The 27,660-nt window shown below is 36.1% G+C and overlaps 1 protein-coding gene across 1 annotated transcript; it reads left to right on the top strand.

The window, feature by feature from the left end:
* Nucleotides 1-21,699: 21,699 nt before the first annotated feature.
* Nucleotides 21,700-25,717, top strand: LOC123914910 (ankycorbin-like). The gene is made up of 3 exons (XM_045966070.1): nt 21,700-22,251; nt 24,602-24,686; nt 24,819-25,717. The coding sequence occupies exons 1-3, from the start codon at nt 21,700-21,702 to the stop codon at nt 25,715-25,717; spliced, it is 1,536 nt and encodes a 511-aa protein (XP_045822026.1).
* The last annotated feature ends 1,943 nt before the right edge of the window (nt 25,718-27,660 follow it).

The raw sequence follows: 27,660 nt of genomic DNA, 5'->3' as shown, positions 1-27,660 counted from the left end.
AATCACTCCTATATATATATATATATAGGCATCTGAAATTTATATTTGAAGCTTGGAAGAGTTATTAGTTTTGTCGTAGAAGAATAGTAATTTTCTAAAATTTTGTAATCTCATTGTGTCTTTTTTTTTCTTCTACTTCATATTCAACGAGTGAGACATTGTTGCAATGCATGTTGTATATACAACTCCTATGTTTCCTTAACATACTGTACTTATGTGTCATCTTTACAAAACTACATCTTTTAATTTATGAGTAAATGTTTCTTTGGTTTTCTTTTTAATTGTGCCGGATATACCTAATTAATTTCCCTTTAATTAGTTTATGGTTTTTTTTAAGAAAAAAAATTGCCTAACAATATTCCTTACTTTGGGTAACAATATTCCTTTTTGTTTATCATTTTTTTTGTAGTATTAGCTATTTTCGTTGTTTATCCAAATATTGTTAAATCACTTTTTAAGTTTGTTATTTTTAAGATAATTATTATCTTTCAAAAATCACATGTCTAAATAGTATAATATTTTTTTATTCAAAAATATGAATTTTATAAGTTTGTTATTTGTCAACATTATAAGTCAGTCTATTATTAAAATTTTAAAAATTGTATATCACATTATTTTATTCAATAAACAAATTATACAAATAAAAATTTTAATTTTTAATGTAAATACAACTACATTTTTATATAATAGCTAACCTTTAAACAAAACTATCATATTTCCACATCATGCAAATGTTTTTTTTTACGGACATGCAAATGCAATTGTAGAAAGAGGATTTTCATTTCGGTAAACGAAATCTATTATAATATGATGATAGGAAAAAACGAAGTAGAAATGAAAGAGACAATGTTTAAGAATAACAAATGATTGTTACCAATTAATTGAGGGAAGAGAAGAGTTAGTGGTGATTACTTATTAGTATTATTGAAAGGATAACTTTGCCCTTACATATTCTTTATATTAAGTTGACATCATTAGCCATATTTATTCATTGTGTGTTTTTTATTTTTATTTTATCAAATTCATAAGGAAAAAAGAAAAAGATATTCTGAATTGAGGATTATAAATGCTAGAGGTTCAAGATAAAATCCCTTATTTATCTGAAGAATATTAGAACATATATGATTTCTTTTCTCTTTTAAAAAATATATTCTTTTATTAAAAATGTTCTTTTGAAGTCTAGCTCTAATATAAAATTTGACAAAGTTGATTTCAAAACTCTTTAAATGTCTATTTTTTGTATTGTCAAATAAAAACACTATATATTTACCTAAAAATACTAATTGAGTTTAAAGGTCAAAGACAAGTGTCTGTATTTTTTATATAATATTATTATTATTATTATTATTATTATTATTATTAATAAAGAGATTGAAATATAATTAAGATAAAGTTATAGAGAATTGAGAGAGAAAATGCGAGAAACATAGAGAGGATAGTGGATATAAGTCGATGTCGATCCTTAAAAATATATTAGTAGACTATACTATTATGTCTTTATGACAAAGTTTTTTTCTTTATGATAAGTCGATGTGAATTCATGATGTGAACCGTAAGCTGCCAAAATAATATCAAACCGATCAAAATTAAAATGAATAAGATATTCATTTTTAGTGCAGTATCCTTTCGCATGCTTAGCGAACTCATAATCTCATCATTTTGTTTGATCAGCGATATGACAAATTTATTCAAGCAGAATGACAATGAAATGTTTTGGTAATATTGCGACTTTGATATGAAGATTACATCTTTCATTTTAATAGTGTTTTGACTTTAATTTGAAATACATTTAGAGGATTAAAAATATATTTAATAACCCTATAAAATACTATTTACAGTACACATGCATGACAAAGTTGTTTCGAAAGCTCTTTGGATATTTAGTCTAATATAAAAAGCCTCTTTGAAGTATAAAAAAATTAATACTTCAAAATAATTTACAATTAATTAACATGTCATCTTATTCTTATAAATTAAAGGTCAAGACAAGTATCAACCATTTTTTCATATAAAATAATAATGAGATTAAGTATAATTAAGATAAAGATAGAGAGATACAAAGAATGATAGATATAGAGAATGTATTAAAATGATCCACTATATTTTCATAAAAACAAAAAATACATTAAAATAAAAATTACACTAATTTGAAGATATATAAATCAAACCCAGAAAAAAAAAATATTAATAAAACAAATTTTTAATATAATATACTAATCGACTGCACTTCTATTAATTTCTATATACACTTGAATGACACATTGTCTGTGTTTAAAACAATTTTTATCTATCAATCTATATTATAGATTCACTTGAATGGAGAAAAAAATTAAAAATATTATAAAAGTCACTTTTATAATCGAAGAATAATTCAACACATATTCATGGCATGTTGACTTATAGCTTCAAGGTCTATTCCTGGCCTAAAGGTTTGATTAAGCAGATGGATCGTTGTATTAGAAATTTTATTTGGTCTGGTAGTGTAGATAAGAAGAAATTGGTCACTCTATCTTGGGACAGAGTTTGTACTCCTACTTCAGCTGGTGGTCTTGGGTTGAGAAAACTAAAAGACATGAACAAAGCTGGTTGCCTTAAACTTTGTTGGGACTTGATTAAATCTGACAAACAATGGGCTATCACTCTTAAAAGCAGATTTTTTCGTAATTCTAGTCCCATCAATCATGCGATTTCATCATCTATTTGGTCAAGTTTGAAACATGTTTTACATTTGGTTCGTGATCATAGTATTTGGCAAATTGGTAACGGTTTATCTACTTCATTTTGGAATGATAATTGGCTTGGTTACAAATTAAAAGACTTAATTTTGGAGCCACTTCCTACTCCTATTTTGCATCTGGTGAATGCCAAAGTTGCAGAAGTCGTTCATAATCAAGTTTGGGCTTTACCTGAAATTTTTAAACAACAATTTCCTATTATTACTTGCGATATTCATGCTCTTTCCCTCCCATCCATACCGGAACCAGACGTATTAGTTTGGGAAGATTCTATCTCTGGAGAATTGACTTTTAAACTTGCATATTCTTGTGGTATGCAGCCCCGTCAATGTTTAGGTTGGACCAAGTTCATCTGGAAACTTTTTATTCCTCCTTCTAGATCTTTAGTTGCTTGGAGAATTATGCACAATGTTATTGCCACTGATGATAACTTGATCAAAAGAGGCCTCACGATTGTTTCTTGTTGCAGTCTTTGTGGAAGTAGTTACGAAACTGTTACTCATTTGTTCTTGCGCTGCCCCTTTATAATGCAGTATTGGAACTGGTTATCTTCTTTGCTAGGCATGCCTCTTGATCTCTCAAATTTTGATTCCCTTCTTGGCATATGTAACAAAGGTTGGAGTCCTCAATTACATGATCTCATTATTGCAGCCATTGTCAATATTTTGTGGAAGGTCTGGAAATGCAGGAACAATGTCAGATTTAATGATATTTATCCCTATTTTTCTCGTGATCTGATCTATGTGAAAAGTCTTATTCATCAAGCAGCTCATTATTCCGAAGGTCACATGCACTCATCTATAAAAGAATTTTCTATCCTCAAGCATTTTGGTGTTGATTGTCATCCTCCCCCTCCGCCATCTATTAAACAAGTCAATTGGATCATGCCTCCTAGTTTTTGGGTGAAGTGCAATACTGATGGAGCCTCTAGAGGTTCTCCAGGTATTTCTTCTTGTGGTGGCATCTTTAGAGACCATCTTGGTACTTTTTTAGGTGCATTTTCGGCTAACATTGGTGTTGCAACCTCTCTTTATGCTGAAATTTGCGCTGCAATTTATGCTATTGAATTTGCTTCTGCTAAAGGATGGACCCGTCTTTGGCTTGAAAGTGACTCTATCCTCTTAGTTCAAGCTTTCACTAATGTGAATGTGGTCCCTTGGAAGCAGAAGGTTAAATGGAAAAATTGTCTTCATATCGTTAGAAATTTTCGTTTTAGATTTTCTCATATTTATAGAGAAGGAAATACTTGTGCAGACAGATTAGCTAATGCGGGTTTTTTTGTTGATGGGTTAGTCTGGTGGGATCAATTACCAAGTTGCTCTAGAGAGAGTTTCTTTAGAGATAGAGTTGGTTTGTCTAATTATCGCTTTCGCTAATCTTGTTTTGGTGGGTTTGGTTTATGCCCCCCCACCCTTTCTTTTGTTTTTTCATTCTAATAATACTTTTGGTGAGATGGTAGAGGAGTGGTAGTGCATTGAGGTGCCAACATAGTTGGGATGTCGATGAATTACTATGATACCATGCTCTCCATTTTTGAAAAAAAAAAAAAAATACAATTTATTATAAAATGCAACTTTTTTTTTTAAAACATTCTAATCAAACCCGTGCAACGCACGGGTTGAACACCTAGTATTATTATATATGTTACTTGTTGCATTTTTATATCAATTGTGTTATGTAATCCGGTGGTAATGATACGTGTCTAGTGCGTGGAGAGGAGAGTAGAGTTCAATTCTTGTGGCAAACATTTTAGCTTTTTATTTCTATTTAAAATATATATTTATATTACAAACATTGCTTTATTATATAATAGGAGTATTATATTTTTATACAAACATTGTCCCTCAGAGAAACAATTCTAACTCCGTCACTCTATGAGTTTAGGACAAAACTTACATGCATTTCCATACATGCATTTCTTACTTTTCCACTCACAAAGAAGTGATTATTTGTGTTTTTTCATTTTGAAAAAATAAAATAAAATTATTTTTAATAAAAAAAACTACCTCTTTGTGAGAGGAAAAGTAAGAAATGCATGTATGGAAATGCATGTAAGTTTTGTCCATGAGTTTATTATTATTTTTGCTTATTTTATGAATAGATTTTGAACTTATGAGTATTCTTTAAATGCATCCCAATTAATAATGTCGTAAAAATTGGACCTAATCACAATATTCAGTCATATATTAATTTAAGTAATTCAACAAATATTATAGGGAATAAATTATAATAGAGTTCATAGAACTTATCTTATGATCGTTGTAATTGATTTCGGCACTACCGCGTAGTAAGCAACCACCAAGTCACAAATGGGATGATTTGAGAATAGTTAACCATGAAATAAACAATACCTGAGGCGTGCTGATCGCACTGTCCTTAAGGATTTATCCGCCTCATAAGCGCAAATCCCTCAGGATTCAACAGGTCCTTCCCGAATATGAATTATATCCGAGGTGACAGAACTAGCAAGAAATAAATAAACACCGGTGATGTAATCCAGGAAGATAACTCAATTGTATGTGAAGAGGAAAATAATTTTCTATTTTAATAGTGTGATTTTTGATCTCATATAAAACAAAAGAAGAGGAATCAATTTCTTCCATGAGTATTTTCTCATTCTCCTCCTTTTTATTTTCTTCTTGGTATCTTTCTTATAAACACAATACATTGGATCCTCTCAAAAAATATTAACCTTCCAACCATAAAATCCTAGTAATTAGTATTGAAAACCAATTAATAAGAATTAAAAGATAAACATTTACTTAATAATATGTTATGACTTGGTCACAAATAAATTTATTAATTTAATTATTATACAATAATTAACTTTAAAATAAATTATTCTATAAAATATCCAACAATCCCCCACAATTTATTTTAAAGTTTAAAAGAATACTAAAAAAAAAAAAAACATTTCCTGGATTAACATCGTTGATGTAATGCATCAGACTGGTGTAGCAAGCTATATGAACCAGTCCTAGACTGATAGTACTTAACACACAGTAACATTGGTGTAGCAAGCTGTATGTGTAACGACCCATTTTTCGTATTCGTATATTTTATTAAATGTTATTTTATTTATTAATTGGTTTTTATTATTTTAGTGAGCGACGAATAATTATTTAGCCGATCGTAAGTTATTAGGCGCGAGAACCTTGTTTTGGGCTTAAAGGGGCGTGAGAGGCATGGGCCTAAGCCATTTGGGCTTGGTTCATGACATGAGAAGTAGTATAAGTAGCAAGTCAAACATATGAATAGTATCATAAATTCATTTCTTTGAGTTTGAGTGAGTAGAAGCAAGATAGAGCAAGAGCTAGGGTTTGGCTAAGAGATTCACGAGCAAGAGAGGAGAGGAAAGGCTTGGATCATCATCTTTGCTTAAGGTAAGAGATTAGAATTCATGATTCTTGAGTGACAAGGAGGGGGGAGATTGTCTATGTCTCCGTTCCCGAACTCTCCCACTCAATTTCTTTTAGACTTTTGATTAAACTTTTGTATGTGAGTGTGATGTTCTTCATCATTACTTTGTATGTGTTAATCACTAGCTTGATTCCATGACAAATATGTATGTGTTTGGATCATTTTTGTTAAGTTTATGAAAGTTACTTAAAACCCAAGAAATTGGCTTGATTTTGATTGTTAGAGGTATTTGGATGTTTGGAAGGGATGATTAATGTTCCTTGATACCATATATGTTTGAAATGGCTGTTTATATGAATTTATAACATGTTTGGATGAATTTTTGAGTGGAATCAATGTTAAACCGCCTTAGATAACTCAAGAACAGATATTTCTGGTGTAGTTCGCTACGGATTCGCTACGGATTCGCTTAGCGAATATGTTCGCTACGGATTCGCTACGGATTCGCTTAGCGAATAAGTTCGCTACGTGTTCGCTACGTGTTCGCCATGTACCTGTAACCCTCTGATGTAGTTCGCTACCTGTTCGCTACAGCGAACGTGTTCGCTACGTGTTCGCTACGTGTTCGCTACGTGTTCGCTACGGGTTCGCTACGGATTCGCTCAGCGAACAGCACTGTGACAGCAACTTTTTGATAATTGTTTTAAGTGCAATTAGGTACTTGTAACATGGTTTAAGGGTATCCTTACATGTTTGTTGATACATGTTGATGTTGTTAATGCTTATTGTTAATCGTTATATGATTCGCACGCGTATGCAATGACTTGTAGTTCAAGTGACTATGTTTATGTTTTAACATTAATTTGCAATGTTAAGAGAATGATGTATGTTTTATGACATAAGTGTAAATGAAACCTTGTGTGTATAAAAATGAGTATGCAGATAATTATCATGTGAATAATTATGAATTGAGTGATAGGATATTGTGTTATTCTAATGTGTTAGATGTCGGAATTGTGTTTCCGCATCAGTGAATGAATAGCTTCGAGCTAGATAGCGTCATGTATTTGATGTGTTTAAAAGTAATCATGCATTCATGATTGTATGTGAACATTGGAAACTTGGGTTCCAATAACGAAAATGGATTATGTGTCCATAATGAAGCCGAGGATCGGATTAGATGAATCCATGAGTCCAGAGCTGCTATCCAACAGGATATAAAACTGTTTTGGCTTATCCAAGGGAGATAAGATGGTTCGGTAAGTTCCGACATATCCAGCATGATATAAAACTGTTCTTGGTCCACCGTTGGTGTGACATCTTGGTACCACATGCATTTAGTTATGTCTAGGGATGGCATGACAGTGAATTAATTGGCATTAGATACCTTAGGGTAAATGCGCATATATTTGATAAATGGTACGTGACATTATTTGGTTGAATTGTGTTGGACTTTATTAATTGATAATCGTTTAGTGCGATGTTTTGGCGTGAGTTAGAATATGTATGATGTAGTTCGAAAGTGTAAGGTCTTTCTTATGCTCGTATGATATGCGATTATGTTTTCTAACTCTCTGCTTTGTGTTATTTGCTGGACCTTTGGGGGTTCAGATATTCAGGCTAAGGATTGTGCCGACGTTTAGACTGCTGTTCTAGCGTGGTGTTGAAGTACCTTTTGGTGAGGATACTTAGCATAGATTACTCCTCTTAGTACTAGCTTTTGACTAGAGTTTGTAAATAGTAAATGCTCTGGTAATGTAACATCGAGTCGGGGTTTTCGCTTGGCTTTCATCGTATACCGGTGTTACCTTTTGTTATGCTAGTTCTTGTATAAGTGACATCCTTAGGGATGAATTTGGCTTATGTATATATATATGTATATATATGCATGCTTGGTTTGATTGGAATCCGCTGTTGCTTTTCATGTTGAATTTCATGATGCTCTGTGTGTATGCTTGTGTTTTAATTACCGCGTGGCACTCTGCCTTTACACTTGTTGAAAAGTTTTTAAAATTACGTTTTTAAGGGTAGTATGGGTTAGGGTGTTACAATAGTGGTATCAGAGCAGGTCGGTTCGTGTGAACCAATTAGGACTTTTCTTTTCCCCGTATGAGCATGTGTAGGGAACACTGTTAGTACTTTCTAACGTCTAGTTGTGATTCGTTCAGGAATCATGGCTGCTGCGAGAACGAATGCTCAGATTGCGGAGGCTTTGGCCGCACTCACCAACATTGTGGTTAGAGATCATCAACCTGGAAGAGAGGTAGAGATGAGGTTGGAAAGGTTCATGAAGCAGAAACCGCCAACATTTACCGGAGGTTACAACCCGGATGGAGCTCACAAGTGGCTGGAGGAACTTGAGATAATTTTTGAAGCAATGGATTGTTCCGAGGAAGGGAAGACAACCCTTGGAACATATGTGTTGCGCGAGGAAGCGAATGTGTGGTGGAAGAATGCTAAGTTGAGGCTAGGACCCGGTGGTATGGCTATACCATGGGCGAGGTTTAAAAGGGAATTTTTGGTTAAGTATTTTCCTGTGGATGTGAAGAATAAGAAGGTGGTGGAATTCATGGAGTTGAAACAGGGAAATATGACGGTAGCTGACTATGCCGTCAAGTTTGAGACTTTGTGTGCGTTTAGCCCGCATTACAACACTTTGGAAGCGGAGAACGACAAGTGCGTGAAGTTTGAAAGTGGTCTACGTCCAGACATCAAGCATATGATTGGATTTTCGCAGATAAGGGATTTTGCGACCCTTGTGAACAAGAGTAGGATTTGTGATGAAGATGGTAGGGCAAAGGTGAACTACTACAAGGCTGCGAATGACCGAAAAGGGAAAGGACAAGAGCGCGGAAAACCTTATGACAACCGCGGTAAAGGGAATACCAGTGGTGGTAAGAAGCCGGTGAATGGAAGTTGTTACAACTGTGGAGAAAGGGGTCATATGTCTTATGATTGCCCTAAGAAAGGAGATAGGTGTAAGAATTGTGGAAAACTGGGCCACAAGACCGAAGTGTGTAGGACAAAAGTGGTGTGTTTCAACTGTGGTGAAGAAGGCCACAAGAGTCCGACTTGTAAGAAGCCCAAGAAGGTGATGGGCAAGGTGTTTGCTTTAAGTGGAGAGGATGCTAGCCTTGAGGACAATCTCATTAGAGGTACGTGTTTCATCTATGACACTCCTTTAATTGCGATTATAGATACGGGAGCGACGCATTCTTTTATTTCTTTGGATTGTGCAAAGCGTCTTAGTATTCCTTTAACGGATATGACGGGTAGGATGGAAATAGAAACTCCTGCTAATGGTTCAGTGATTACCCGACAAGTATGTCGTAATTGCCCCGTAACCATTTTTGATAGGCACTTTGGTATGGATTTAGTGTGTATTCCACTTAGTGGTATGGATGTGATTTTTGGTATGAATTGGTTAATCTTTAATCGAATTCATATCAACTGTCGTGAGAAGGCCGTTGTTTTTCCGAAGCCGGAGGAGAACTTGCATTTGATGAGCGGGAAGGAAGTATCGGAAGCATTGAAAGAACATGCCGAGATGTTCATGATGTTTGCATCATTGAAACTCGAAGGAGGAGTTAAGATAGAAGAGTTACCGATCGTTTGTGAATTCCCAGATGTGTTTCCGGATGATATATCTGACGTGCCTCCAAAGCGAGAGGTAGAGTTTTCTATCGACCTAGTACCTGGAACTAGTCCGATATCGATGGCGCCGTATCGAATGTCAGCATCAGAGTTGAATGAGTTGAAGAAGCAACTTGAAGAGCTGCTTGAGAAGAGGTTTGTTCGACCGAGTGTTTCGCCATGGGGAGCGCCGGTATTGCTTGTAAAGAAGAAAGATGGGAGCATGAGATTATGTATAGACTATCGTCAGTTGAACAAAGTGACGATTAAGAATAAATATCCACTTCCGAGGATAGATGATTTGATGGATCAACTAGTTGGAGCTTGTGTGTTTAGTAAGATCGATTTGAGATCTGGATACCATCAGATTAGAGTGAAGACGGAAGACATACCTAAGACTGCATTTAGGACGAGGTATGGGCACTACGAGTATTCAGTTATGCCGTTTGGTGTGACCAATGCACCTGGAGTTTTCATGGAGTATATGAACCGAATTTTCCATTCATTTTTGGATAGATTCGTGGTGGTGTTCATCGACGACATTTTGATTTACTCAAAATCCGAGGAAGAGCACGAAGAGCACTTGATGATTGTTTTACAAGTCTTGAAGGAGAAGAAGTTGTATGCCAAGTTGTCAAAGTGTGAATTTTGGATGAAAGAGGTGAGTTTCCTAGGGCATATAATTTCAAGTGGAGGAATCGCGGTAGATCCTGCGAAGGTTGACGCTGTGTCACAGTGGGGAACGCCGGAATCTGTTTCAGAGATTAGAAGTTTCCTTGGTTTGGCCGGTTATTATAGAAGATTCATCGAAGGTTTTTCGAAGTTGGCTTTGCCGTTAACCAAGTTGACGAGGAAAGATCAAGCGTTTGTTTGGGATGGATTTTGTGAGAAGAGTTTCCAAGAGCTCAAGAGAAGATTGACTACTGCACCCGTGTTGATTTTACCTGATGCCAAAGAGTCGTTCGTCGTGTATTGCGATGCTTCGAAGTTAGGACTTGGCGGAGTGCTTATGCAAGGGGGTAATGTGGTAGCATATGCTTCAAGGCAACTGAAGGTTCACGAGAGGAACTATCCAACGCATGATTTGGAGTTAGCCGCAGTGGTGTTTGCTTTGAAAGTGTGGAGACACTACTTGTATGGATCGAGGTTTGAAGTGTTTAGTGATCACAAGAGTCTGAAGTACTTATTCGACCAGAAGGAGTTGAATATGAGGCAACGAAGATGGCTCGAATTCTTAAAGGACTACGATTTTGAATTGAGTTATCACCCCGGAAAAGCCAATGTGGTGGCTGATGCATTAAGTAGGAAGACTTTGCATATGTCATCATTGATGGTGAAAGAGTTAGAGTTGATTGAAGAATTCCGAGACTTGAGTCTTGTGTGTGAGGTTACTTCTTCAAGTGTGAAGCTTGGAATGTTAAAGTTGACGAATCCTTTTCTTGAAGATATTAAAGAACGTCAGAAATCGGATAAGAAATTGATGGAGAAGATGGTACTCATCAATGAAGGTAAGGAGACCAATATCAAGATGGACGAAAGTGGAGTCATGAGATTTCAAGGAAGAGTTTGTGTACCGGATGTACCCGAATTAAAGAGAATGATCATGGAAGAAGGTCACAGAAGTGGGTTGAGTATTCATCCTGGAGTAACCAAGATGTATCAGGATTTGAGGAAGTTATTTTGGTGGCCGGGAATGAAGAGGCAAATTTCTGAATTTGTTTATTCATGTTTAACTTGTCAGAAATCGAAGATCGAACATCAGAAGCCGTTTGGTTTGTTGCAACCAATGTTTATACCCGAATGGAAATGGGATAGCATTGCAATGGATTTTGTGGGAGGTTTACCGAAGACCAAGAAAAGTAACGAGGTGATTTGGGTAGTGGTAGATCGTCTGACGAAGTGTGCTCACTTCATTGCTATCAGGAAAGGTACTTTGGTGCCTAAGTTGGCCGAGATTTATGTGGAGCAGATTGTGAAGCTACATGGTATTCCAACAAGTATTATTTCGGATAGAGATCCGAGATTTACTTCTAGATTTTGGGAAAGCTTGCAAGAAGCTTTAGGAACGAAGTTGAGGTTGAGTTCAGCGTATCACCCTCAGACAGATGGTCAGTCGGAGAGGACGATACAATCCTTAGAGGATTTGTTGAGGGCTTGTGTTTTGGAGCAAAACGTGAATTGGGATTCTTGTTTGCCATTGGTAGAGTTTACATACAACAACAGTTACCATTCTAGTATCGGAATGGCACCGTTTGAGGCTTTGTATGGGAGAAGGTGTAGGACACCTCTGTGTTGGTATGAAACTGGAGAAGGTGCAATTCTTGGACCAGAGATTGTACAAGAAACAACAGAGAAGATTCGGATGATTCGTGAGAAGATGAAAGTGTCTCAGAGTCGACAGAAGAGTTATCATGATAAGAGGAGGAAGGACATTGAATTCCAAGAGGGGGATCATGTATTCCTACGAGTTACATCGACTACTGGAGTAGGACGTGCGTTGAAGTCAAGGAAGTTGACATCGAGGTTTATTGGGCCGTTTGAGATTTTGAAGCGAGTTGGGAAAGTTGCGTATAGGATTGCATTGCCGCCATCATTGGCGAATTTGCACGATGTTTTTCATGTATCACAGTTGCGCAAGTATGTGTCTGATCCGACACACGTGATTGAATCGGACGATGTTCAAGTGAGGGATGACTTGACCATCGAGACTGTGCCTTTGAGAATCGAAGGGAGAGAAGTGAAGAGGTTGAGAAACAAAGAGATTGCATCCGTGAAAGTCGTGTGGGGAGGACCGGCTGGTGAGAATGCAACGTGGGAGTTGGAAAGCAAGATGAGAGATTCTTATCCCGATCTGTTTCTAGGTAATTTCGAGGGCGAAATTCTTTTAAGGGGGGTAGGATTGTAACGACCCATTTTTCGTATTCGTATATTTTATTAAATGTTATTTTATTTATTAATTGGTTTTTATTATTTTAGTGAGCGACGAATAATTATTTAGCCGATCGTAAGTTATTAGGCGCGAGAACCTTGTTTTGGGCTTAAAGGGGCGTGAGAGGCATGGGCCTAAGCCATTTGGGCTTGGTTCATGACATGAGAAGTAGTATAAGTAGCAAGTCAAACATATGAATAGTATCATAAATTCATTTCTTTGAGTTTGAGTGAGTAGAAGCAAGATAGAGCAAGAGCTAGGGTTTGGCTAAGAGATTCACGAGCAAGAGAGGAGAGGAAAGGCTTGGATCATCATCTTTGCTTAAGGTAAGAGATTAGAATTCATGATTCTTGAGTGACAAGGAGGGGGGAGATTGTCTATGTCTCCGTTCCCGAACTCTCCCACTCAATTTCTTTTAGACTTTTGATTAAGCTTTTGTATGTGAGTGTGATGTTCTTCATCATTACTTTGTATGTGTTAATCACTAGCTTGATTCCATGACAAATATGTATGTGTTTGGATCATTTTTGTTAAGTTTATGAAAGTTACTTAAAACCCAAGAAATTGGCTTGATTTTGATTGTTAGAGGTATTTGGATGTTTGGAAGGGATGATTAATGTTCCTTGATACCATATATGTTTGAAATGGCTGTTTATATGAATTTATAACATGTTTGGATGAATTTTTGAGTGGAATCAATGTTAAACCGCCTTAGATAACTCAAGAACAGATATTTCTGGTGTAGTTCGCTACGGATTCGCTACGGATTCGCTTAGCGAATATGTTCGCTACGGATTCGCTACGGATTCGCTTAGCGAATAAGTTCGCTACGTGTTCGCTACGTGTTCGCCATGTACCTGTAACCCTCTGATGTAGTTCGCTACCTGTTCGCTACAGCGAACGTGTTCGCTACGTGTTCGCTACGTGTTCGCTACGTGTTCGCTACGGGTTCGCTACGGATTCGCTCAGCGAACAGCACTGTGACAGCAACTTTTTGATAATTGTTTTAAGTGCAATTAGGTACTTGTAACATGGTTTAAGGGTATCCTTACATGTTTGTTGATACATGTTGATGTTGTTAATGCTTATTGTTAATCGTTATATGATTCGCACGCGTATGCAATGACTTGTAGTTCAAGTGACTATGTTTATGTTTTAACATTAATTTGCAATGTTAAGAGAATGATGTATGTTTTATGACATAAGTGTAAATGAAACCTTGTGTGTATAAAAATGAGTATGCAGATAATTATCATGTGAATAATTATGAATTGAGTGATAGGATATTGTGTTATTCTAATGTGTTAGATGTCGGAATTGTGTTTCCGCATCAGTGAATGAATAGCTTCGAGCTAGATAGCGTCATGTATTTGATGTGTTTAAAAGTAATCATGCATTCATGATTGTATGTGAACATTGGAAACTTGGGTTCCAATAACGAAAATGGATTATGTGTCCATAATGAAGCCGAGGATCGGATTAGATGAATCCATGAGTCCAGAGCTGCTATCCAACAGGATATAAAACTGTTTTGGCTTATCCAAGGGAGATAAGATGGTTCGGTAAGTTCCGACATATCCAGCATGATATAAAACTGTTCTTGGTCCACCGTTGGTGTGACATCTTGGTACCACATGCATTTAGTTATGTCTAGGGATGGCATGACAGTGAATTAATTGGCATTAGATACCTTAGGGTAAATGCGCATATATTTGATAAATGGTACGTGACATTATTTGGTTGAATTGTGTTGGACTTTATTAATTGATAATCGTTTAGTGCGATGTTTTGGCGTGAGTTAGAATATGTATGATGTAGTTCGAAAGTGTAAGGTCTTTCTTATGCTCGTATGATATGCGATTATGTTTTCTAACTCTCTGCTTTGTGTTATTTGCTGGACCTTTGGGGGTTCAGATATTCAGGCTAAGGATTGTGCCGACGTTTAGACTGCTGTTCTAGCGTGGTGTTGAAGTACCTTTTGGTGAGGATACTTAGCATAGATTACTCCTCTTAGTACTAGCTTTTGACTAGAGTTTGTAAATAGTAAATGCTCTGGTAATGTAACATCGAGTCGGGGTTTTCGCTTGGCTTTCATCGTATACCGGTGTTACCTTTTGTTATGCTAGTTCTTGTATAAGTGACATCCTTAGGGATGAATTTGGCTTATGTATATATATATGTATATATATGCATGCTTGGTTTGATTGGAATCCGCTGTTGCTTTTCATGTTGAATTTCATGATGCTCTGTGTGTATGCTTGTGTTTTAATTACCGCGTGGCACTCTGCCTTTACACTTGTTGAAAAGTTTTTAAAATTACGTTTTTAAGGGTAGTATGGGTTAGGGTGTTACAGTATGAACCAATGATACTTATCGTATGTTAGCGGTATATCAATCACATTACACCCCACAGTTCTTGCTGTTGTCGCTGTGTTGCGCGAATAGGCCATGCGCGTGCCTGGATTCTTTCATAAGTGCTCTAGAGATTTCGCCAAGATCTCATACAAGCGACCTCACTTGACACTCACATAGGTGATTTCATCAAGTGTATGCTGCAAATCATACACCACTCATAAGAGATATGAAATTCATTAGAAGCTTTATAATAAGCTTAACCTCTCAATAATGCAGTGTCTAGCATTTTCTCACTTACACCATAGGAAAAGGACTAAGACAAAAATTAATTAACTAATTTTTGTGTGCTAGCAGATCTAACAAGTAACTTGTTCTTACCCATATGAACCTTATTCATGGGATCTCCAATCACAAAGGTTGGGTTCCTATCACTTCTTGATTTCAAATGGCTTAAGTCTAATTCCTCTCGATGTGTCACAAAATTATTTCTTTCCAGTGGCTTGTTTTAGTAACTACTTTATACACAAATGATGAAGACATAATTTTCTTCCATCAAGTAATATTGACTAAGACGTCTCTAAGTCAATTAATCTCATAAGTTTATCCAAGTCTATAATAATAAAGTTGTTCTCACAATAAAATTTTACAAGTGTGCTTAGTTGACTAAGCGACATCATTGTCATTTAGGATAAATAAATAAATTCACTTATAAATTTTTAATTCTCATCGGCTCTTCTCCGATTAACATCATTGTATTATTTTAATACAATGGATCATTCACTATAAATAATATATCCCATATTGTCAAATCGACATTCATAATATAATTCATCAGGTCTACTTGAAAGACTATCAAGCGACAACACCCCCACATTTGGTAACATGAGTGGATTTTTATTCATGTCTACTTGAATGATTTCTCTAATGACAGTATCCCACAATTGGGACAATTTATAATTTCACATATTGAGATATATTTTCTCATAAACAAATTTCACTAAACATCATTGTATTATTTCAATACAATGGATAATCCACAATATGTTAAACATCATTGTATTGTTTCAATACAATGGATAATTCACAATATACCATATTATAATTAATGGTATCTCAAAATATTTAATAAATCACAATCATGTTCAGGTCTGCTTAGAATATTTCTAAGCGACAACATCTCTATCACAATGTATGTGTCACCAAAATTTTCTCAATTTTATTGTCGATAATATAATAATTAAATAATAAGAATTTTTCACAATAAAATAAAATATCTCAATCCATGACACACCAAAATAAATTCTCACAATATTATGCATACACATACAATATGCCCCCACAATTTATAAAATATATTTATTCAGATTTTCTCATATGGAAATTACTATTCAAACCATAGTATAGTATTTATACGGTACTATAGAAACATAATCATAATCTCAGTAATATAATGACTCATATGAACAACCAAAGACAATTAATCACATAACTATATACATACACTACTATCAAAAATTTCATTCTATTCATGTGAATATTGTCAAAACCTCATGATCTCTCTTTAACATTCCAAAAAAAAAATTGATCATAAGCACAATTCAGTGATTCACAAACACATTATGGAACCCACATGTTATACCATCGGTTACATTATATGTCACAATTTTTGTTATATCCAAAATTTACGACATTGTCTGTGTTTAAAACAATTTTTATCTATCTATCTATATTATAGATTCACTTGAATGGAGAAAAAAATTAAAAATATTTTAAAAGTCACTTTTATAATCGAAGAATAATTCAACACATATAAAAAAAATTATCATTTTTAATACAATTTATTATAAAACGCAACTTTTGTTTTAAAACATTCTAATCAAACCCGTGCAACGCACGGGTTGAACACCTAGTATATTTTACTAGTAAGCATTTTGATGATGTATCACTCTAAGAAAATGTTTCTAATCTCTATTAAAATCTTTTACTTATTTCTTTTAATTTATTAAATTAAATCTAAAAAAAACTAAATTAACATCATCATAATTGTATGAGTAACCAAAAAAATCATCATAATTGTATGCTTCCTTTTACATTCCTCCAAATATAACTTATAAAATGAAAAAGTTTAGTGACTAATAGGTTCACTCTCACTCTTTATAACCACCACCCCACATTCTTTTTCTACTCATTTCTAAATCTTAATATTTGACATTTTCACTCAATCTTTGAGCGTATTTCTACCATGGTGCTATGTATTGATATCCAACAATATTCATTTGTACTAATGTTTAGTTTTAGTTCTTCATTTATAGGTTGAAAGAAATAATTTTTCACTACAAATAGAATGTTAATGGGTGAAAAAGCCGGTATTCTCAATTACTCTTATAAAATTATATTGTTCATTTAAAAGTTATCTTTAAAATACTTTTTTATCATAACAATGATTGTAAGTAAACAATCTTATTTTTCTCATTTATTTATTGATATTGGATGTTCATTTGTTATCGAGAACATAGAACCATTATATTATTTTAGTCTACTTACTCCAGATCCATGTGATAGAACCAGAGGAAGAAAAAGGTATTTACTAATTTATAGATTTTTTGTTTGAGTCGTCATTTACTTTCTCCAAAATAACTCTTGGGTACGTATTGTTCAACTTTTAATAATGTCTTATGTTCTTTTCTTACTTTTCATGTATGCCTTCACTAATTTATCGATTTCTATCGCAGAATATTGACTAAAGTATCTATTGATTTTCATGCATCCTTACGAGAAATTTGTAAAATAAATGGTCACTCATATAAGAATATCTTATCATCTATTGTATATTCAGTTTCACTCTTTTATTATTTATCCATTTTGTATTTCATATTCTTCATATATGTTAATCCATAATTTTTATGGTTGGATACCTATTATATTGATCGGCCAAATTATATCTTGAAAATTGATATAACATCTTTTACTATCTTTTACTATTAAAAGGAAGCTTGAATTGCTCTTAGGTCTTCTTTGTGATGATGTGGCACCTCTAAGAGAATTTCTTACAAAAGAATATATCAATAATGAAAAATGAAAAATTTAATTAAAATTGACCAACTAATATTATAAGACCTATTATCACCAAAAAAAAATATTATAAGACCTAAAAATTTATATCTTGGTTATGATTTAGAGAGAGACATAAATGATATTATGACCATCAAATTCTCATGATTGTTGGAATTCTAAAATGAAATTCTCACAAGAAGATATATCAACAAACAATTATGTATTCTTATATTATTTGTCTCAACTTTCTATTAAATTTGGAGTTATAATGATAAATGATAGTATATAATGTAATTGAGAAAAAACTGAATTGCGCCACATTGACATTTTTGCGTCCAACTTTACTAAAAAGTTCTCTGATAAACAAAAAAAATCTTCCTTAGAAAAAAAAAATTAATAATATGTAATTTTACTAAAGTTATCGTATAACTATGAATATAATTTTATATTTGATACCAGACTTTTTAGAAAAGAGAATTGATAAATACGAGAACAATAACATGTCTATTATTATTCCATAGAAGAAAAAGTAATTGAAATCGATTATGAGATTTATTTTTATGCTTAATTGCAAATAATTGGAAACACCAATTAATAGTGTAACTTTTGATTATCTACAAAAGAAACGGCACATTAAAATGAAAAGAATAAAACTCCATGTGTTATTGTGGTTTGCATAAAGAGTTCTAATTTCTTATGCTATAAATTAACCTTTGCATAGTTAATTTGTAAAAATATAATGCAATGATAACTAAACACTCATTACAATTAAATCTTATGACTATTGGAATGTTTCTCAATGTAACCATGGTCTTTATATAACTAATATATATTCACCTGTATCACATACTTTTTGTTTAGTCATGTTCTCTCATTTTTTGTATTTAAATTATTTTGTATGTTTTCTATGTATAGATATTTTAGCAAATTATGTCTATATATATTCTCAACAAGTAAGTCAGCCACTATATATCTTTATCTTTTTATGTATATATATATATATATATATATATATATATATATATATATATATATATATATATATATAATGCTAGCAACACACTCTTTAACAAACACACTCCAACACTCCTCATATATATATATATATATATATATATATATATATATATATATATATATATGGGGAGGGATCAAATTACACCGGTGTAACATTTGAGTAATGTTACACCGCTCAATAACGCTTTAACGAATTCAAATTTTACAAAATCCACCGTTGGATTGAAAGCTTATATCATATAGATCATCCATATTGAATTTTACAAAAATCTAAAATCGTTTGATATGTTATTGAAACCGATGAAGATTAATGGTTTATGCGTTTTTATTGAATACCGTTAATCTTGATCTATCTTAAAAACATATCAAACGATTTTAGATTTTCGTAAAATTCAACATATATGATCTATACGATATAAGCTTTCAATCCAACTGTGGATTTTGTAAAATATGTATTCGTTAAAGCGTTATTGAGCGGTGTAACATTACTCAAATGTTACACCGGTGTAATTTGATCCCTCCCCATATATATATATATATATATATGAATATGAATGTTATTCTATTTTCAATATCCATTTTTCATCTTTTTAAGGACTGAACTTTAAAGATTGCTTTATGGAATAAATGTGGTCATTGCAGTGTGATGATTGTGGAGCACGTCAATTTGATCGGAAGTTTTCTTTCTATTTAAACCATGGATTTGGTATGTTTTGTAAAAAAAAAAATGTACGTCTCAACTACATTAGAAATAATTTGAATGTATATGATCTATGCAAAAACTTAGAAGTTAAAGGTTATAATTTATTTTACGACATCTCTATAAGCGAACTTTAAATTGCTCTTATGTCTCATATTTTCTTATTCTTTTTTGACCAATAATACATTGAAGATGAGTTAAATAAGCTATTTTAATATTTATCATTTAACTATATTATTATATTTATAACAATTATTATTTTTCATTTATAAAAATATTTTAATTATATATTTAATCGAACTCGTGTAACGCACGGGTTTACCCCTAGTTATTATATATGTTACTTGTTGCATTTTCATATCAATTGTGTTATGTAATCCGGTGGTAATGATACGTGTCTAGTGCGTGGAGAGGAGAGTAGAGTTTCAATTCTTGTGGCAACCATTTTAGCTTTTTATTTCTATTTAAAATATATATTTATATTACAAACATTGCTTTATTATATAATAGGAGTATTATATTTTTATACAAACATTGTCCCTCAGAGAAACAATTCTAACTCCGTCACTCTATGAGTTTATTATTATTTTTGCTTATTTTATGAATAGATTTTGAACTTATGAGTATTCTTTAAATGCATCCCAATTAATAATGTTGTAAAAATTGGACCTAATCACAATATTCAGTCATATATTAATTTAAGTAATTCAATAAATATTATAGAGAATAAATTATAATAGAGTTCATAGAACTTATCTTATGATCGTTGTAATTGATGTCGGCACTACCGCGTAGTAAGCAACCACCGAGTCACAAATGGGATGATTTGAGAATAGTTAACCATGAAATAAACAATACCTGAGGCGTGCTGATCGCACTGTCCTTAAGGATTTATCCGCCTCATAAGCGCAAATCCCTCAGGATTCAACAGGTCCTTCCCGAATATGAATTATATCCGAGGTGACAGAACTAGCAAGAAATAATTAAACACCGGTGATGTAATCCAGAAAGATAACTCAATTGTATGTGAAGAGGAAAATAATTTTCTATTTTAATAGTGTGATTTTTGATCTCATATAAAACAAAAGAAGAGGAAGCAATTTCTTCCATGAGTATTTTCTCATTCTCCTCCTTTTTATTTTCTTCTTGGTATCTTTCTTATAAGCACAATACATTGTATCCTCTTGTTCTGGTAAAAACTCAAAGGGGGTTGTATTATTGATTAAATGGTGTGATTACACTTGGTTCAATCCCAACAACCCTGGGAGTTTTATAAGTCAGAAAAATGATCCCTTTACAAATGAAAGCATGGAGCTATTTATAGAGACTCTAGTCTTCTTCTCCAAGTAAGGATTCCTAGAAATCCGGTCTACCGCGCCTTATAGCGTGAAAATAGGGATGAAGACCTTGGTCTCCAAGCTATGGCAGTTGCGGGAGGTTGGTTTCTTCCTCCCCAAGTCAGTTGCTGTCGCAGAAGAAGATATTTTATAACAATACGGAATTCACTTCTGGGCGTTGCCATGTTGTTGTTGGTCACGCCTTGGTCTCGAGTCGCCTAATGGGGCGTTTAGGGCTTTCTGGATTTGGGCCTAATACTCTTTCCTATATTACTTGGGCTTGTTGAATTTGCTTCTAAGCCCAGTGCCCAGTCCACAGCCCCCCAAGCACGAAATCCATAGGAGCGAAGTGCTTGAATATGATTCAAATTTCCCTCTAAAATTTTTGGCGCGAGGTGAATCTTGTCACGTCCTTACCCATTTTCTAATGCACGTTGTTCTATTTACACCATGTTTATTAACCGTTTCTCCACTTCCTGCAGCCACGATGAGATTTTTCTTCTATAAAATGAAGCATTCGATGCTGGGATCAACTCATCACATTCTCACCTGCTTGCTTAAGAGTTTTCTTTTTGCAGTATGTCTCCCAAAAATCCTCCCTTTGAATGTGGTCAATCCCCTGCTTCCCCCGTCATCAAGCGGCTCCGGCGTATGTTGACCCTGAGTACGGAGGACTTAATGGACGATTTTGGTGAGTTCTCGGAGTTTGTCAAAGAGCTTAATGATTATTGCTGGAGGTTGACCAAGGAAGAGAAGCGTTTTCTTGACAGTGTGCTGCGTCTGGAGAAGGAGTTGAAGGATAGTGCATCCTTTGTGATTGCTGTGGAGAATGTCAAAGAATGCCATGCCGAAGTTACCGAAGCTGTCGACAGCCAGATAGAGATCACGAAAGAGACCATGGATGTGCAGGAGGAGATCCTGGGTATATGCTTTAACGAGGAGCGAAGGGTGGATGATCGTTTGGCGATGTTGAACAAAGAGATGAAGCCACTCTTGAAGAGGAAGAGGGCTCTTCAGGGTGAGATTAGGGATGATGTTACTAAGCTGATTTCCAGACGTCACTCTTTGGTGGACCTTTTGGACAAGCAGGGCGAGCTGAAAGAAGATTTGAAGCCTATTGAAGAAAACATGGTGAAGGCGAAGAGGGTGAAACGGGCACTGGAGGAAATGCACCGTATCGCCGTCGCCGATGCTGGTGAATTGGGGAGTTCTACCATGCCATGAAGTCTTTACTTGCTTGCTTTTTTATGTCTTTTTTTTTCTATGTTTGTAATTTGTTTCCGTATTTTTGAACCTTCGTTATTTTCATTCTGTTTCTTTGCTTCCGTTGTATTTCCTTTGCAAAAAATTTGAATATTAAGCAATTTCCTTTCCTTATGTGTTGTTCTTTTGTTCCTTTTAGTACCGCCTCCCTTTGCAGTCTTCAATAACTAAAATGGGTCAAATTTTTGACTCCTTGGAAACGTAAACGTGACATTTCTCGAGACAGTCAAAACTTGGTGGTTACAACCGTCCAAGCATTTATTACTACCGTTAATAACAATGTTAAGGTTAAAAATTGACTATAAATATCACCTGCTAAAACTCGAATTTCCATCAACTTGTTTTGAATCCTTCCGATGGAAAAGAGCAATGCCAAAATACCTGCTGCTGAGAAGTCTCAACCTCAGCGAAGGAAGAAAAGGGTAGAGGAATCTACCTCTAACTCCACTCGCTCCCGAAGGTCTAAAGAGGTCAAAAAGGTGGAGGTTATCGTTCTTTCCTCAGATACCTCCGATTCTGGTAGTGGTGATGAGGATTACGTTTCGTTTCTGGAGACCTATATTCCTCCTGAGCTTCGTGCTTCTTCGTCCAGTGAAGAAGAGGGGTCCCGGGTCAGCGTGGAATCCAAGATGACTTTTCCTGAGCCTGCGCAGAAGGATTCGGAGTCTGATTGACAAGATTTAGGACTAGGTCTTTCTTTGTAATTTTGCTTTCTATCATTGTACCTTTATTTTTCAAAATAAATAAAGATTTTTGGTCTCCGACTGAATTTATTGTTCCTATGTTTCGCTTTCTCCTTAATCTTGAATCTTTTCCTTTTGGGCGTTTTCCCTTTTTACTTCTGTTACGCCTTAAACAGGGCGAGGTTTGTATCCTTGGCGTGGTTATTCTTGAGGCGCGTTGTGCTTCGAGGTAGTAATTTGGCGACTTCGATTTCGCCTTTTAGGATAATAACTATTTGACGATAAATCTTCCAAGGTTTACTCTCGGGATACACGCTTTTGACACGTATTTAATCCGACGACGCGTGCGTTACCTCTTGCTTCAACTTCTGGACTTCAACCAGCCGAAAAGGTTTCCCTCTTTAAATAGTATCTCCGTTTCTCTTTCCCTTTACTTACTTCTTCTCGCAAATCCGTATTCTCTTTCGCATATCCTTCTTCGATCCTCCAGCAAGCCTTTGTTCAACGCTTCGTGTTAGGACGCTTCCAGTTTATTGCTCCAAGCTTTGTCAATTTCTTAAGGTATTCTACTTTTATACCTTACTCCTTTTCGCCGATTTGGTCTGTCTTGAGTAGGAACCCTAATTTTCTGATTTAGGTCTAAAAAGATGGTTATTTTGAGGGAGTTAGATGATAATGAGGGGAGGGTTCCTATTTCTTCTCCTAGTTATCGCGAATGGGCGCAACAAGTTCGCGCCCACTATACTAGGGCTAACGGCGTTCTTAATAGCCGAGGGTTTTACTCGGAATTATGGGGTTTTGATGTTGGGAGTAGTAGTAGTGATAGTGATAGTGATAGTAGTAGTGCTGATAGTGGTAATGACAGTGATTGCGTCATAATCTCCCCTTCCTCTTTCATAGGAAAGCGGAAGAATCCTTGTCGAGATCTGGTTGTTGCTGGTTATACTCCCGTCACCATGGAAGTTTCTTCAAAGTATACCAGTATGGAAATGGTGAGGAGCTTTAGGAAAGCCGTCAAGCTTTCTGACCCCTCTCATGAAGACTCTATTATAACCGAACCAATCAGAGAGGACGAGTTTGTATTTTCTAAGAATGACAACCCGCCGCATTATTTCTACCTTTATACTGGCGTGATCCAACCCCTCAACATTTGGTTGCCTTTTACTCCCTTTGAGGCGGAGATGTTGAAGGTTCTTAACGTCGCCCCTACCCAACTCCATCCTAATAGCTGGGCCTTTATCAAAGCCTACGAGGTAATGTGCTTAGGTTTCGAACTGGAGCCCTCAATTGGCGTCTTTTTCTCCTTCTACCACATTAAAAACTTGAAACCCCAAGCTTTAGTCTCCCTTAGCAGTCAACCTAATCGCCGCCTCCTGAGTTTGTACGCTTCCAACTTCAAGAACTTTAAGAACTCTTTCTTCCGGGTTCGCTGTGGCGATCAACTCCCGAATTTGATGTATGATGAAGTAGAAGATCCTCTATTTCCCTTCTACTGGATCGATAACCCTAGGCTTATCAAGGGAGCCGTTTTTTAGGCCTTGAGTGATTTTGAACAAGATACCGTCAACTTCCTTGACTTCTATGCTCTTATGGATACCGCCGACATTCTTAGGTGTGAGGGTAATAGTGAAGCCCTGACAGAGTATTTACGTAAGTAATGCATTTGGTATTTTTCTACTTCTGTTTAATGTTGATCTCGCCTTGTTACTAACTTGTGTTTTTTTTTTTTTTTTTGTCTCTTTATTTTTGCAGAGAGAATGAGAACTATCTCGAATGAGGAAAGATTGGCGTTTTTGGCAAAGGCTCGCCAACAGAAGGCCAATCTTGTCGTTACTGTGGTTGATCCGTTGAAGCAGCTGCATGTGGAGGAAGCTGCTGTAAAAGAAGGGCGAAGCAAGAAGGAACATGAGGGGCGGATCCGTGTCGAGATCCCGGGGAAAACAGCTTCTGGAGCAGAGGGAAACGAGGGTGTTGCTTCTCCTCCTCCCAAAAAGCAAAAGGTTGAGAGTATCGCTCAAGCTGCCAAGGACGCCTCCAAAGGCAAAGGCGTGGCTTCCAGTTCCTCTCAAGACCCCGATGCTGGTGCCTCTCTTACTTGGAGCTCCTTTGATCCTTTTGAGTTCATTGAAAGAGGGGTGACTATGGTTGGCGATATGACTCGCTTTACCAACACTTCTACTGAGGATTTGAGGAGGAAGGCTTTGGAGTACGAGGTTAAAGGCACTCTTCTCAACTATTTGCTGACAAATCGCCAAGAACAAGAGGTCCAAGAGGCGAAGCAGAAGGTGAAGACCGTTGATGATAACCTTGCTGATATTGAGAAGAGGTATACTGAGACCAAGACCAAGCTGGAAGCAGACATTAAGAAGCTGAAGGAAGAACAGGAAGGCGAGGCGGAGAGGTTGAGGAAAGAGTATGAGGAGAAGCTGGCTAAGATTAAAGAAAGCTATGCCGCTTCTGAGACCAAGCTTAAGGAGAATGCTGCGGCCCAGAATGAGAAACTTTCTAAGCTTTCCAAGGAGAAGGATGAAGCGGTACTGTCTGTTGGGACCTTAGCTGATGAGAAAGCTAGATTGGAGAGTGATGTCACAGAGCTTCAGCTCTATGCCGCCAACCAATATGACGAGGGCTTTTCTTTTGCCATAGAATAGGTCAAGCTTCTTTTTCCAGATCTCGATGCTAAGCGCCTTGGCGAAGCTGATGCAATGAATCAAATTGTTGACGGCAAGCTCGTTCCCTACGTTCCTCCTCAGTGAATGATCTCTTTTGTAATGATCTTGTTTTTGCCCTTCTGTGGCTTTTTTGTAACTATCTTGTATGCCCTTTTGTGGCTTTAAACAATTTGCCCTTTGTTGGGTCCTTTATTAATTTCTTCATTCGCCCTTAAGTCTTTTCTTCATAATTTCGCGGATTGTTTTGATATAACGCCTCTTATCATTCTTGTTTTTGAAACTTTTACCCCTACACCTGTGATGTCTTTGACAATTTAACATAATTGTGAGTTGTTTGAGAATAAATTTATACCTGTTGCCTTTTTGGCGATTGTAGCTGGTATGGCGATATGTCGCCTTGTTTTGAGTGCGTGCAAGCTTTCCTCTTGGTGATGTTGATAATCTTGCTTTTCTTCGCTGTTCATTTTCTGTTTTTGGCGCCCCCTACGGGTGACGCCAGGGCCTTTCAACCTTGATTTAATTTCTGTTCTTGACGTCCCCTACGGGTGACGCCAGGGCCTTTCAACCTTGATTTAATTTCTGTTTTTGACGTCCCCTACGGGTGACGCCAGGGCCTTTCAACCTTGATTTAATTTCTGTTTTTGACGTCCCCTACGGGTGACGCCAGGGCCTTTCAACCTTGATTTAATTTCTGTTTTTGACGTCCCCTACGGGTGACGCCAGGGCCTTTCAACCTTGATTTAATTTCTGTTTTTGACGCCCCCTACGGGTGACGCCAGGGCCTTTCAACCTTGATTTAATTTCTGTTTTTGACGTCCCCTACGGGTGACGCCAGGGCCTTTCAACCTTGATTTAATTTCTGTTTTTGACGTCCCCTACGGGTGACGCCAGGGCCTTTCAACCTTGATTTAATTTCTGTTTTTGACGTCCCCTACGGGTGACGCCAGGGCCTTTCAACCTTGATTTAATTTCTGTTTTTGACGTCCCCTACGGGTGACGCCAAGGCCTCTCAACCCTGATTTAATTTCTGTTTTTGACGCCCCCTACGGGTGACGCCAGGGCCTTTCAACCTTGATTTAATTTCTGTTTTTGACGTCCCCTACGGGTGACGCCAGGGCCTTTCAACCTTGATTTAATTTCTGTTTTTGACGTCCCCTACGGGTGACGCCAGGGCCTTTCAACCTTGATTTAATTTCTGTTTTTGACGTCCCCTACGGGTGACGCCAGGGCCTTTCAACCTTGATTTAATTTCTGTTTTTGACGTCCCCTACGGGTGACGCCAAGGCCTCTCAACCCTGATTTAATTTCTGTTTTTGACGCCCCCTACGGGTGACGCCAGGGCCTTTCAACCTTGATTTAATTTCTGTTTTTGACGTCCCCTACGGGTGACGCCAGGGCCTTTCAACCTTGATTTAATTTCTGTTTTTGACGTCCCCTACGGGTGACGCCAGGGCCTTTCAACCTTGATTTAATTTCTGTTTTTGACGTCCCCTACGGGTGACGCCAGGGCCTTTCAACCTTGATTTAATTTCTGTTTTTGACGTCCCCTACGGGTGACGCCAAGGCCTCTCAACCCTGATTTAATTTCTGTTTTTGTCGTCCCCTACGGGTGACGCCAGGGCCTTTCAACCTTGATTTAATTTCTGTTTTTGACGTCCCCTATGGGTGACGCCAGGGCCTTTCAACCTTGATTTAATTTCTGTTTTTGACGTCCCCTACGGGTGACGCCAGGGCCCCTACGGGTGACGCCAGGGCCTTTCAACCTTGATTTAATTTCTGTTTTTGACGTCCCCTACGGGTGACGCCAAGGCCTCTCAACCCTGATTTAATTTCTTAGTTTATTCAGAGTTCATAACTTAATCAGGTTGACCTTGATTGGCGTAAATGTTTTGACTGTGTAAGAAAACATGTGTAATAAAGTA

Source organism: Trifolium pratense, linkage group LG3, assembly GCF_020283565.1.
Source record: "Trifolium pratense cultivar HEN17-A07 linkage group LG3, ARS_RC_1.1, whole genome shotgun sequence".
Lineage (NCBI taxonomy): Eukaryota > Viridiplantae > Streptophyta > Magnoliopsida > Fabales > Fabaceae > Trifolium > Trifolium pratense.
Note: the sequence above shows the minus strand (reverse complement) of the source record. Positions and strands in the feature narration are given on the sequence as shown.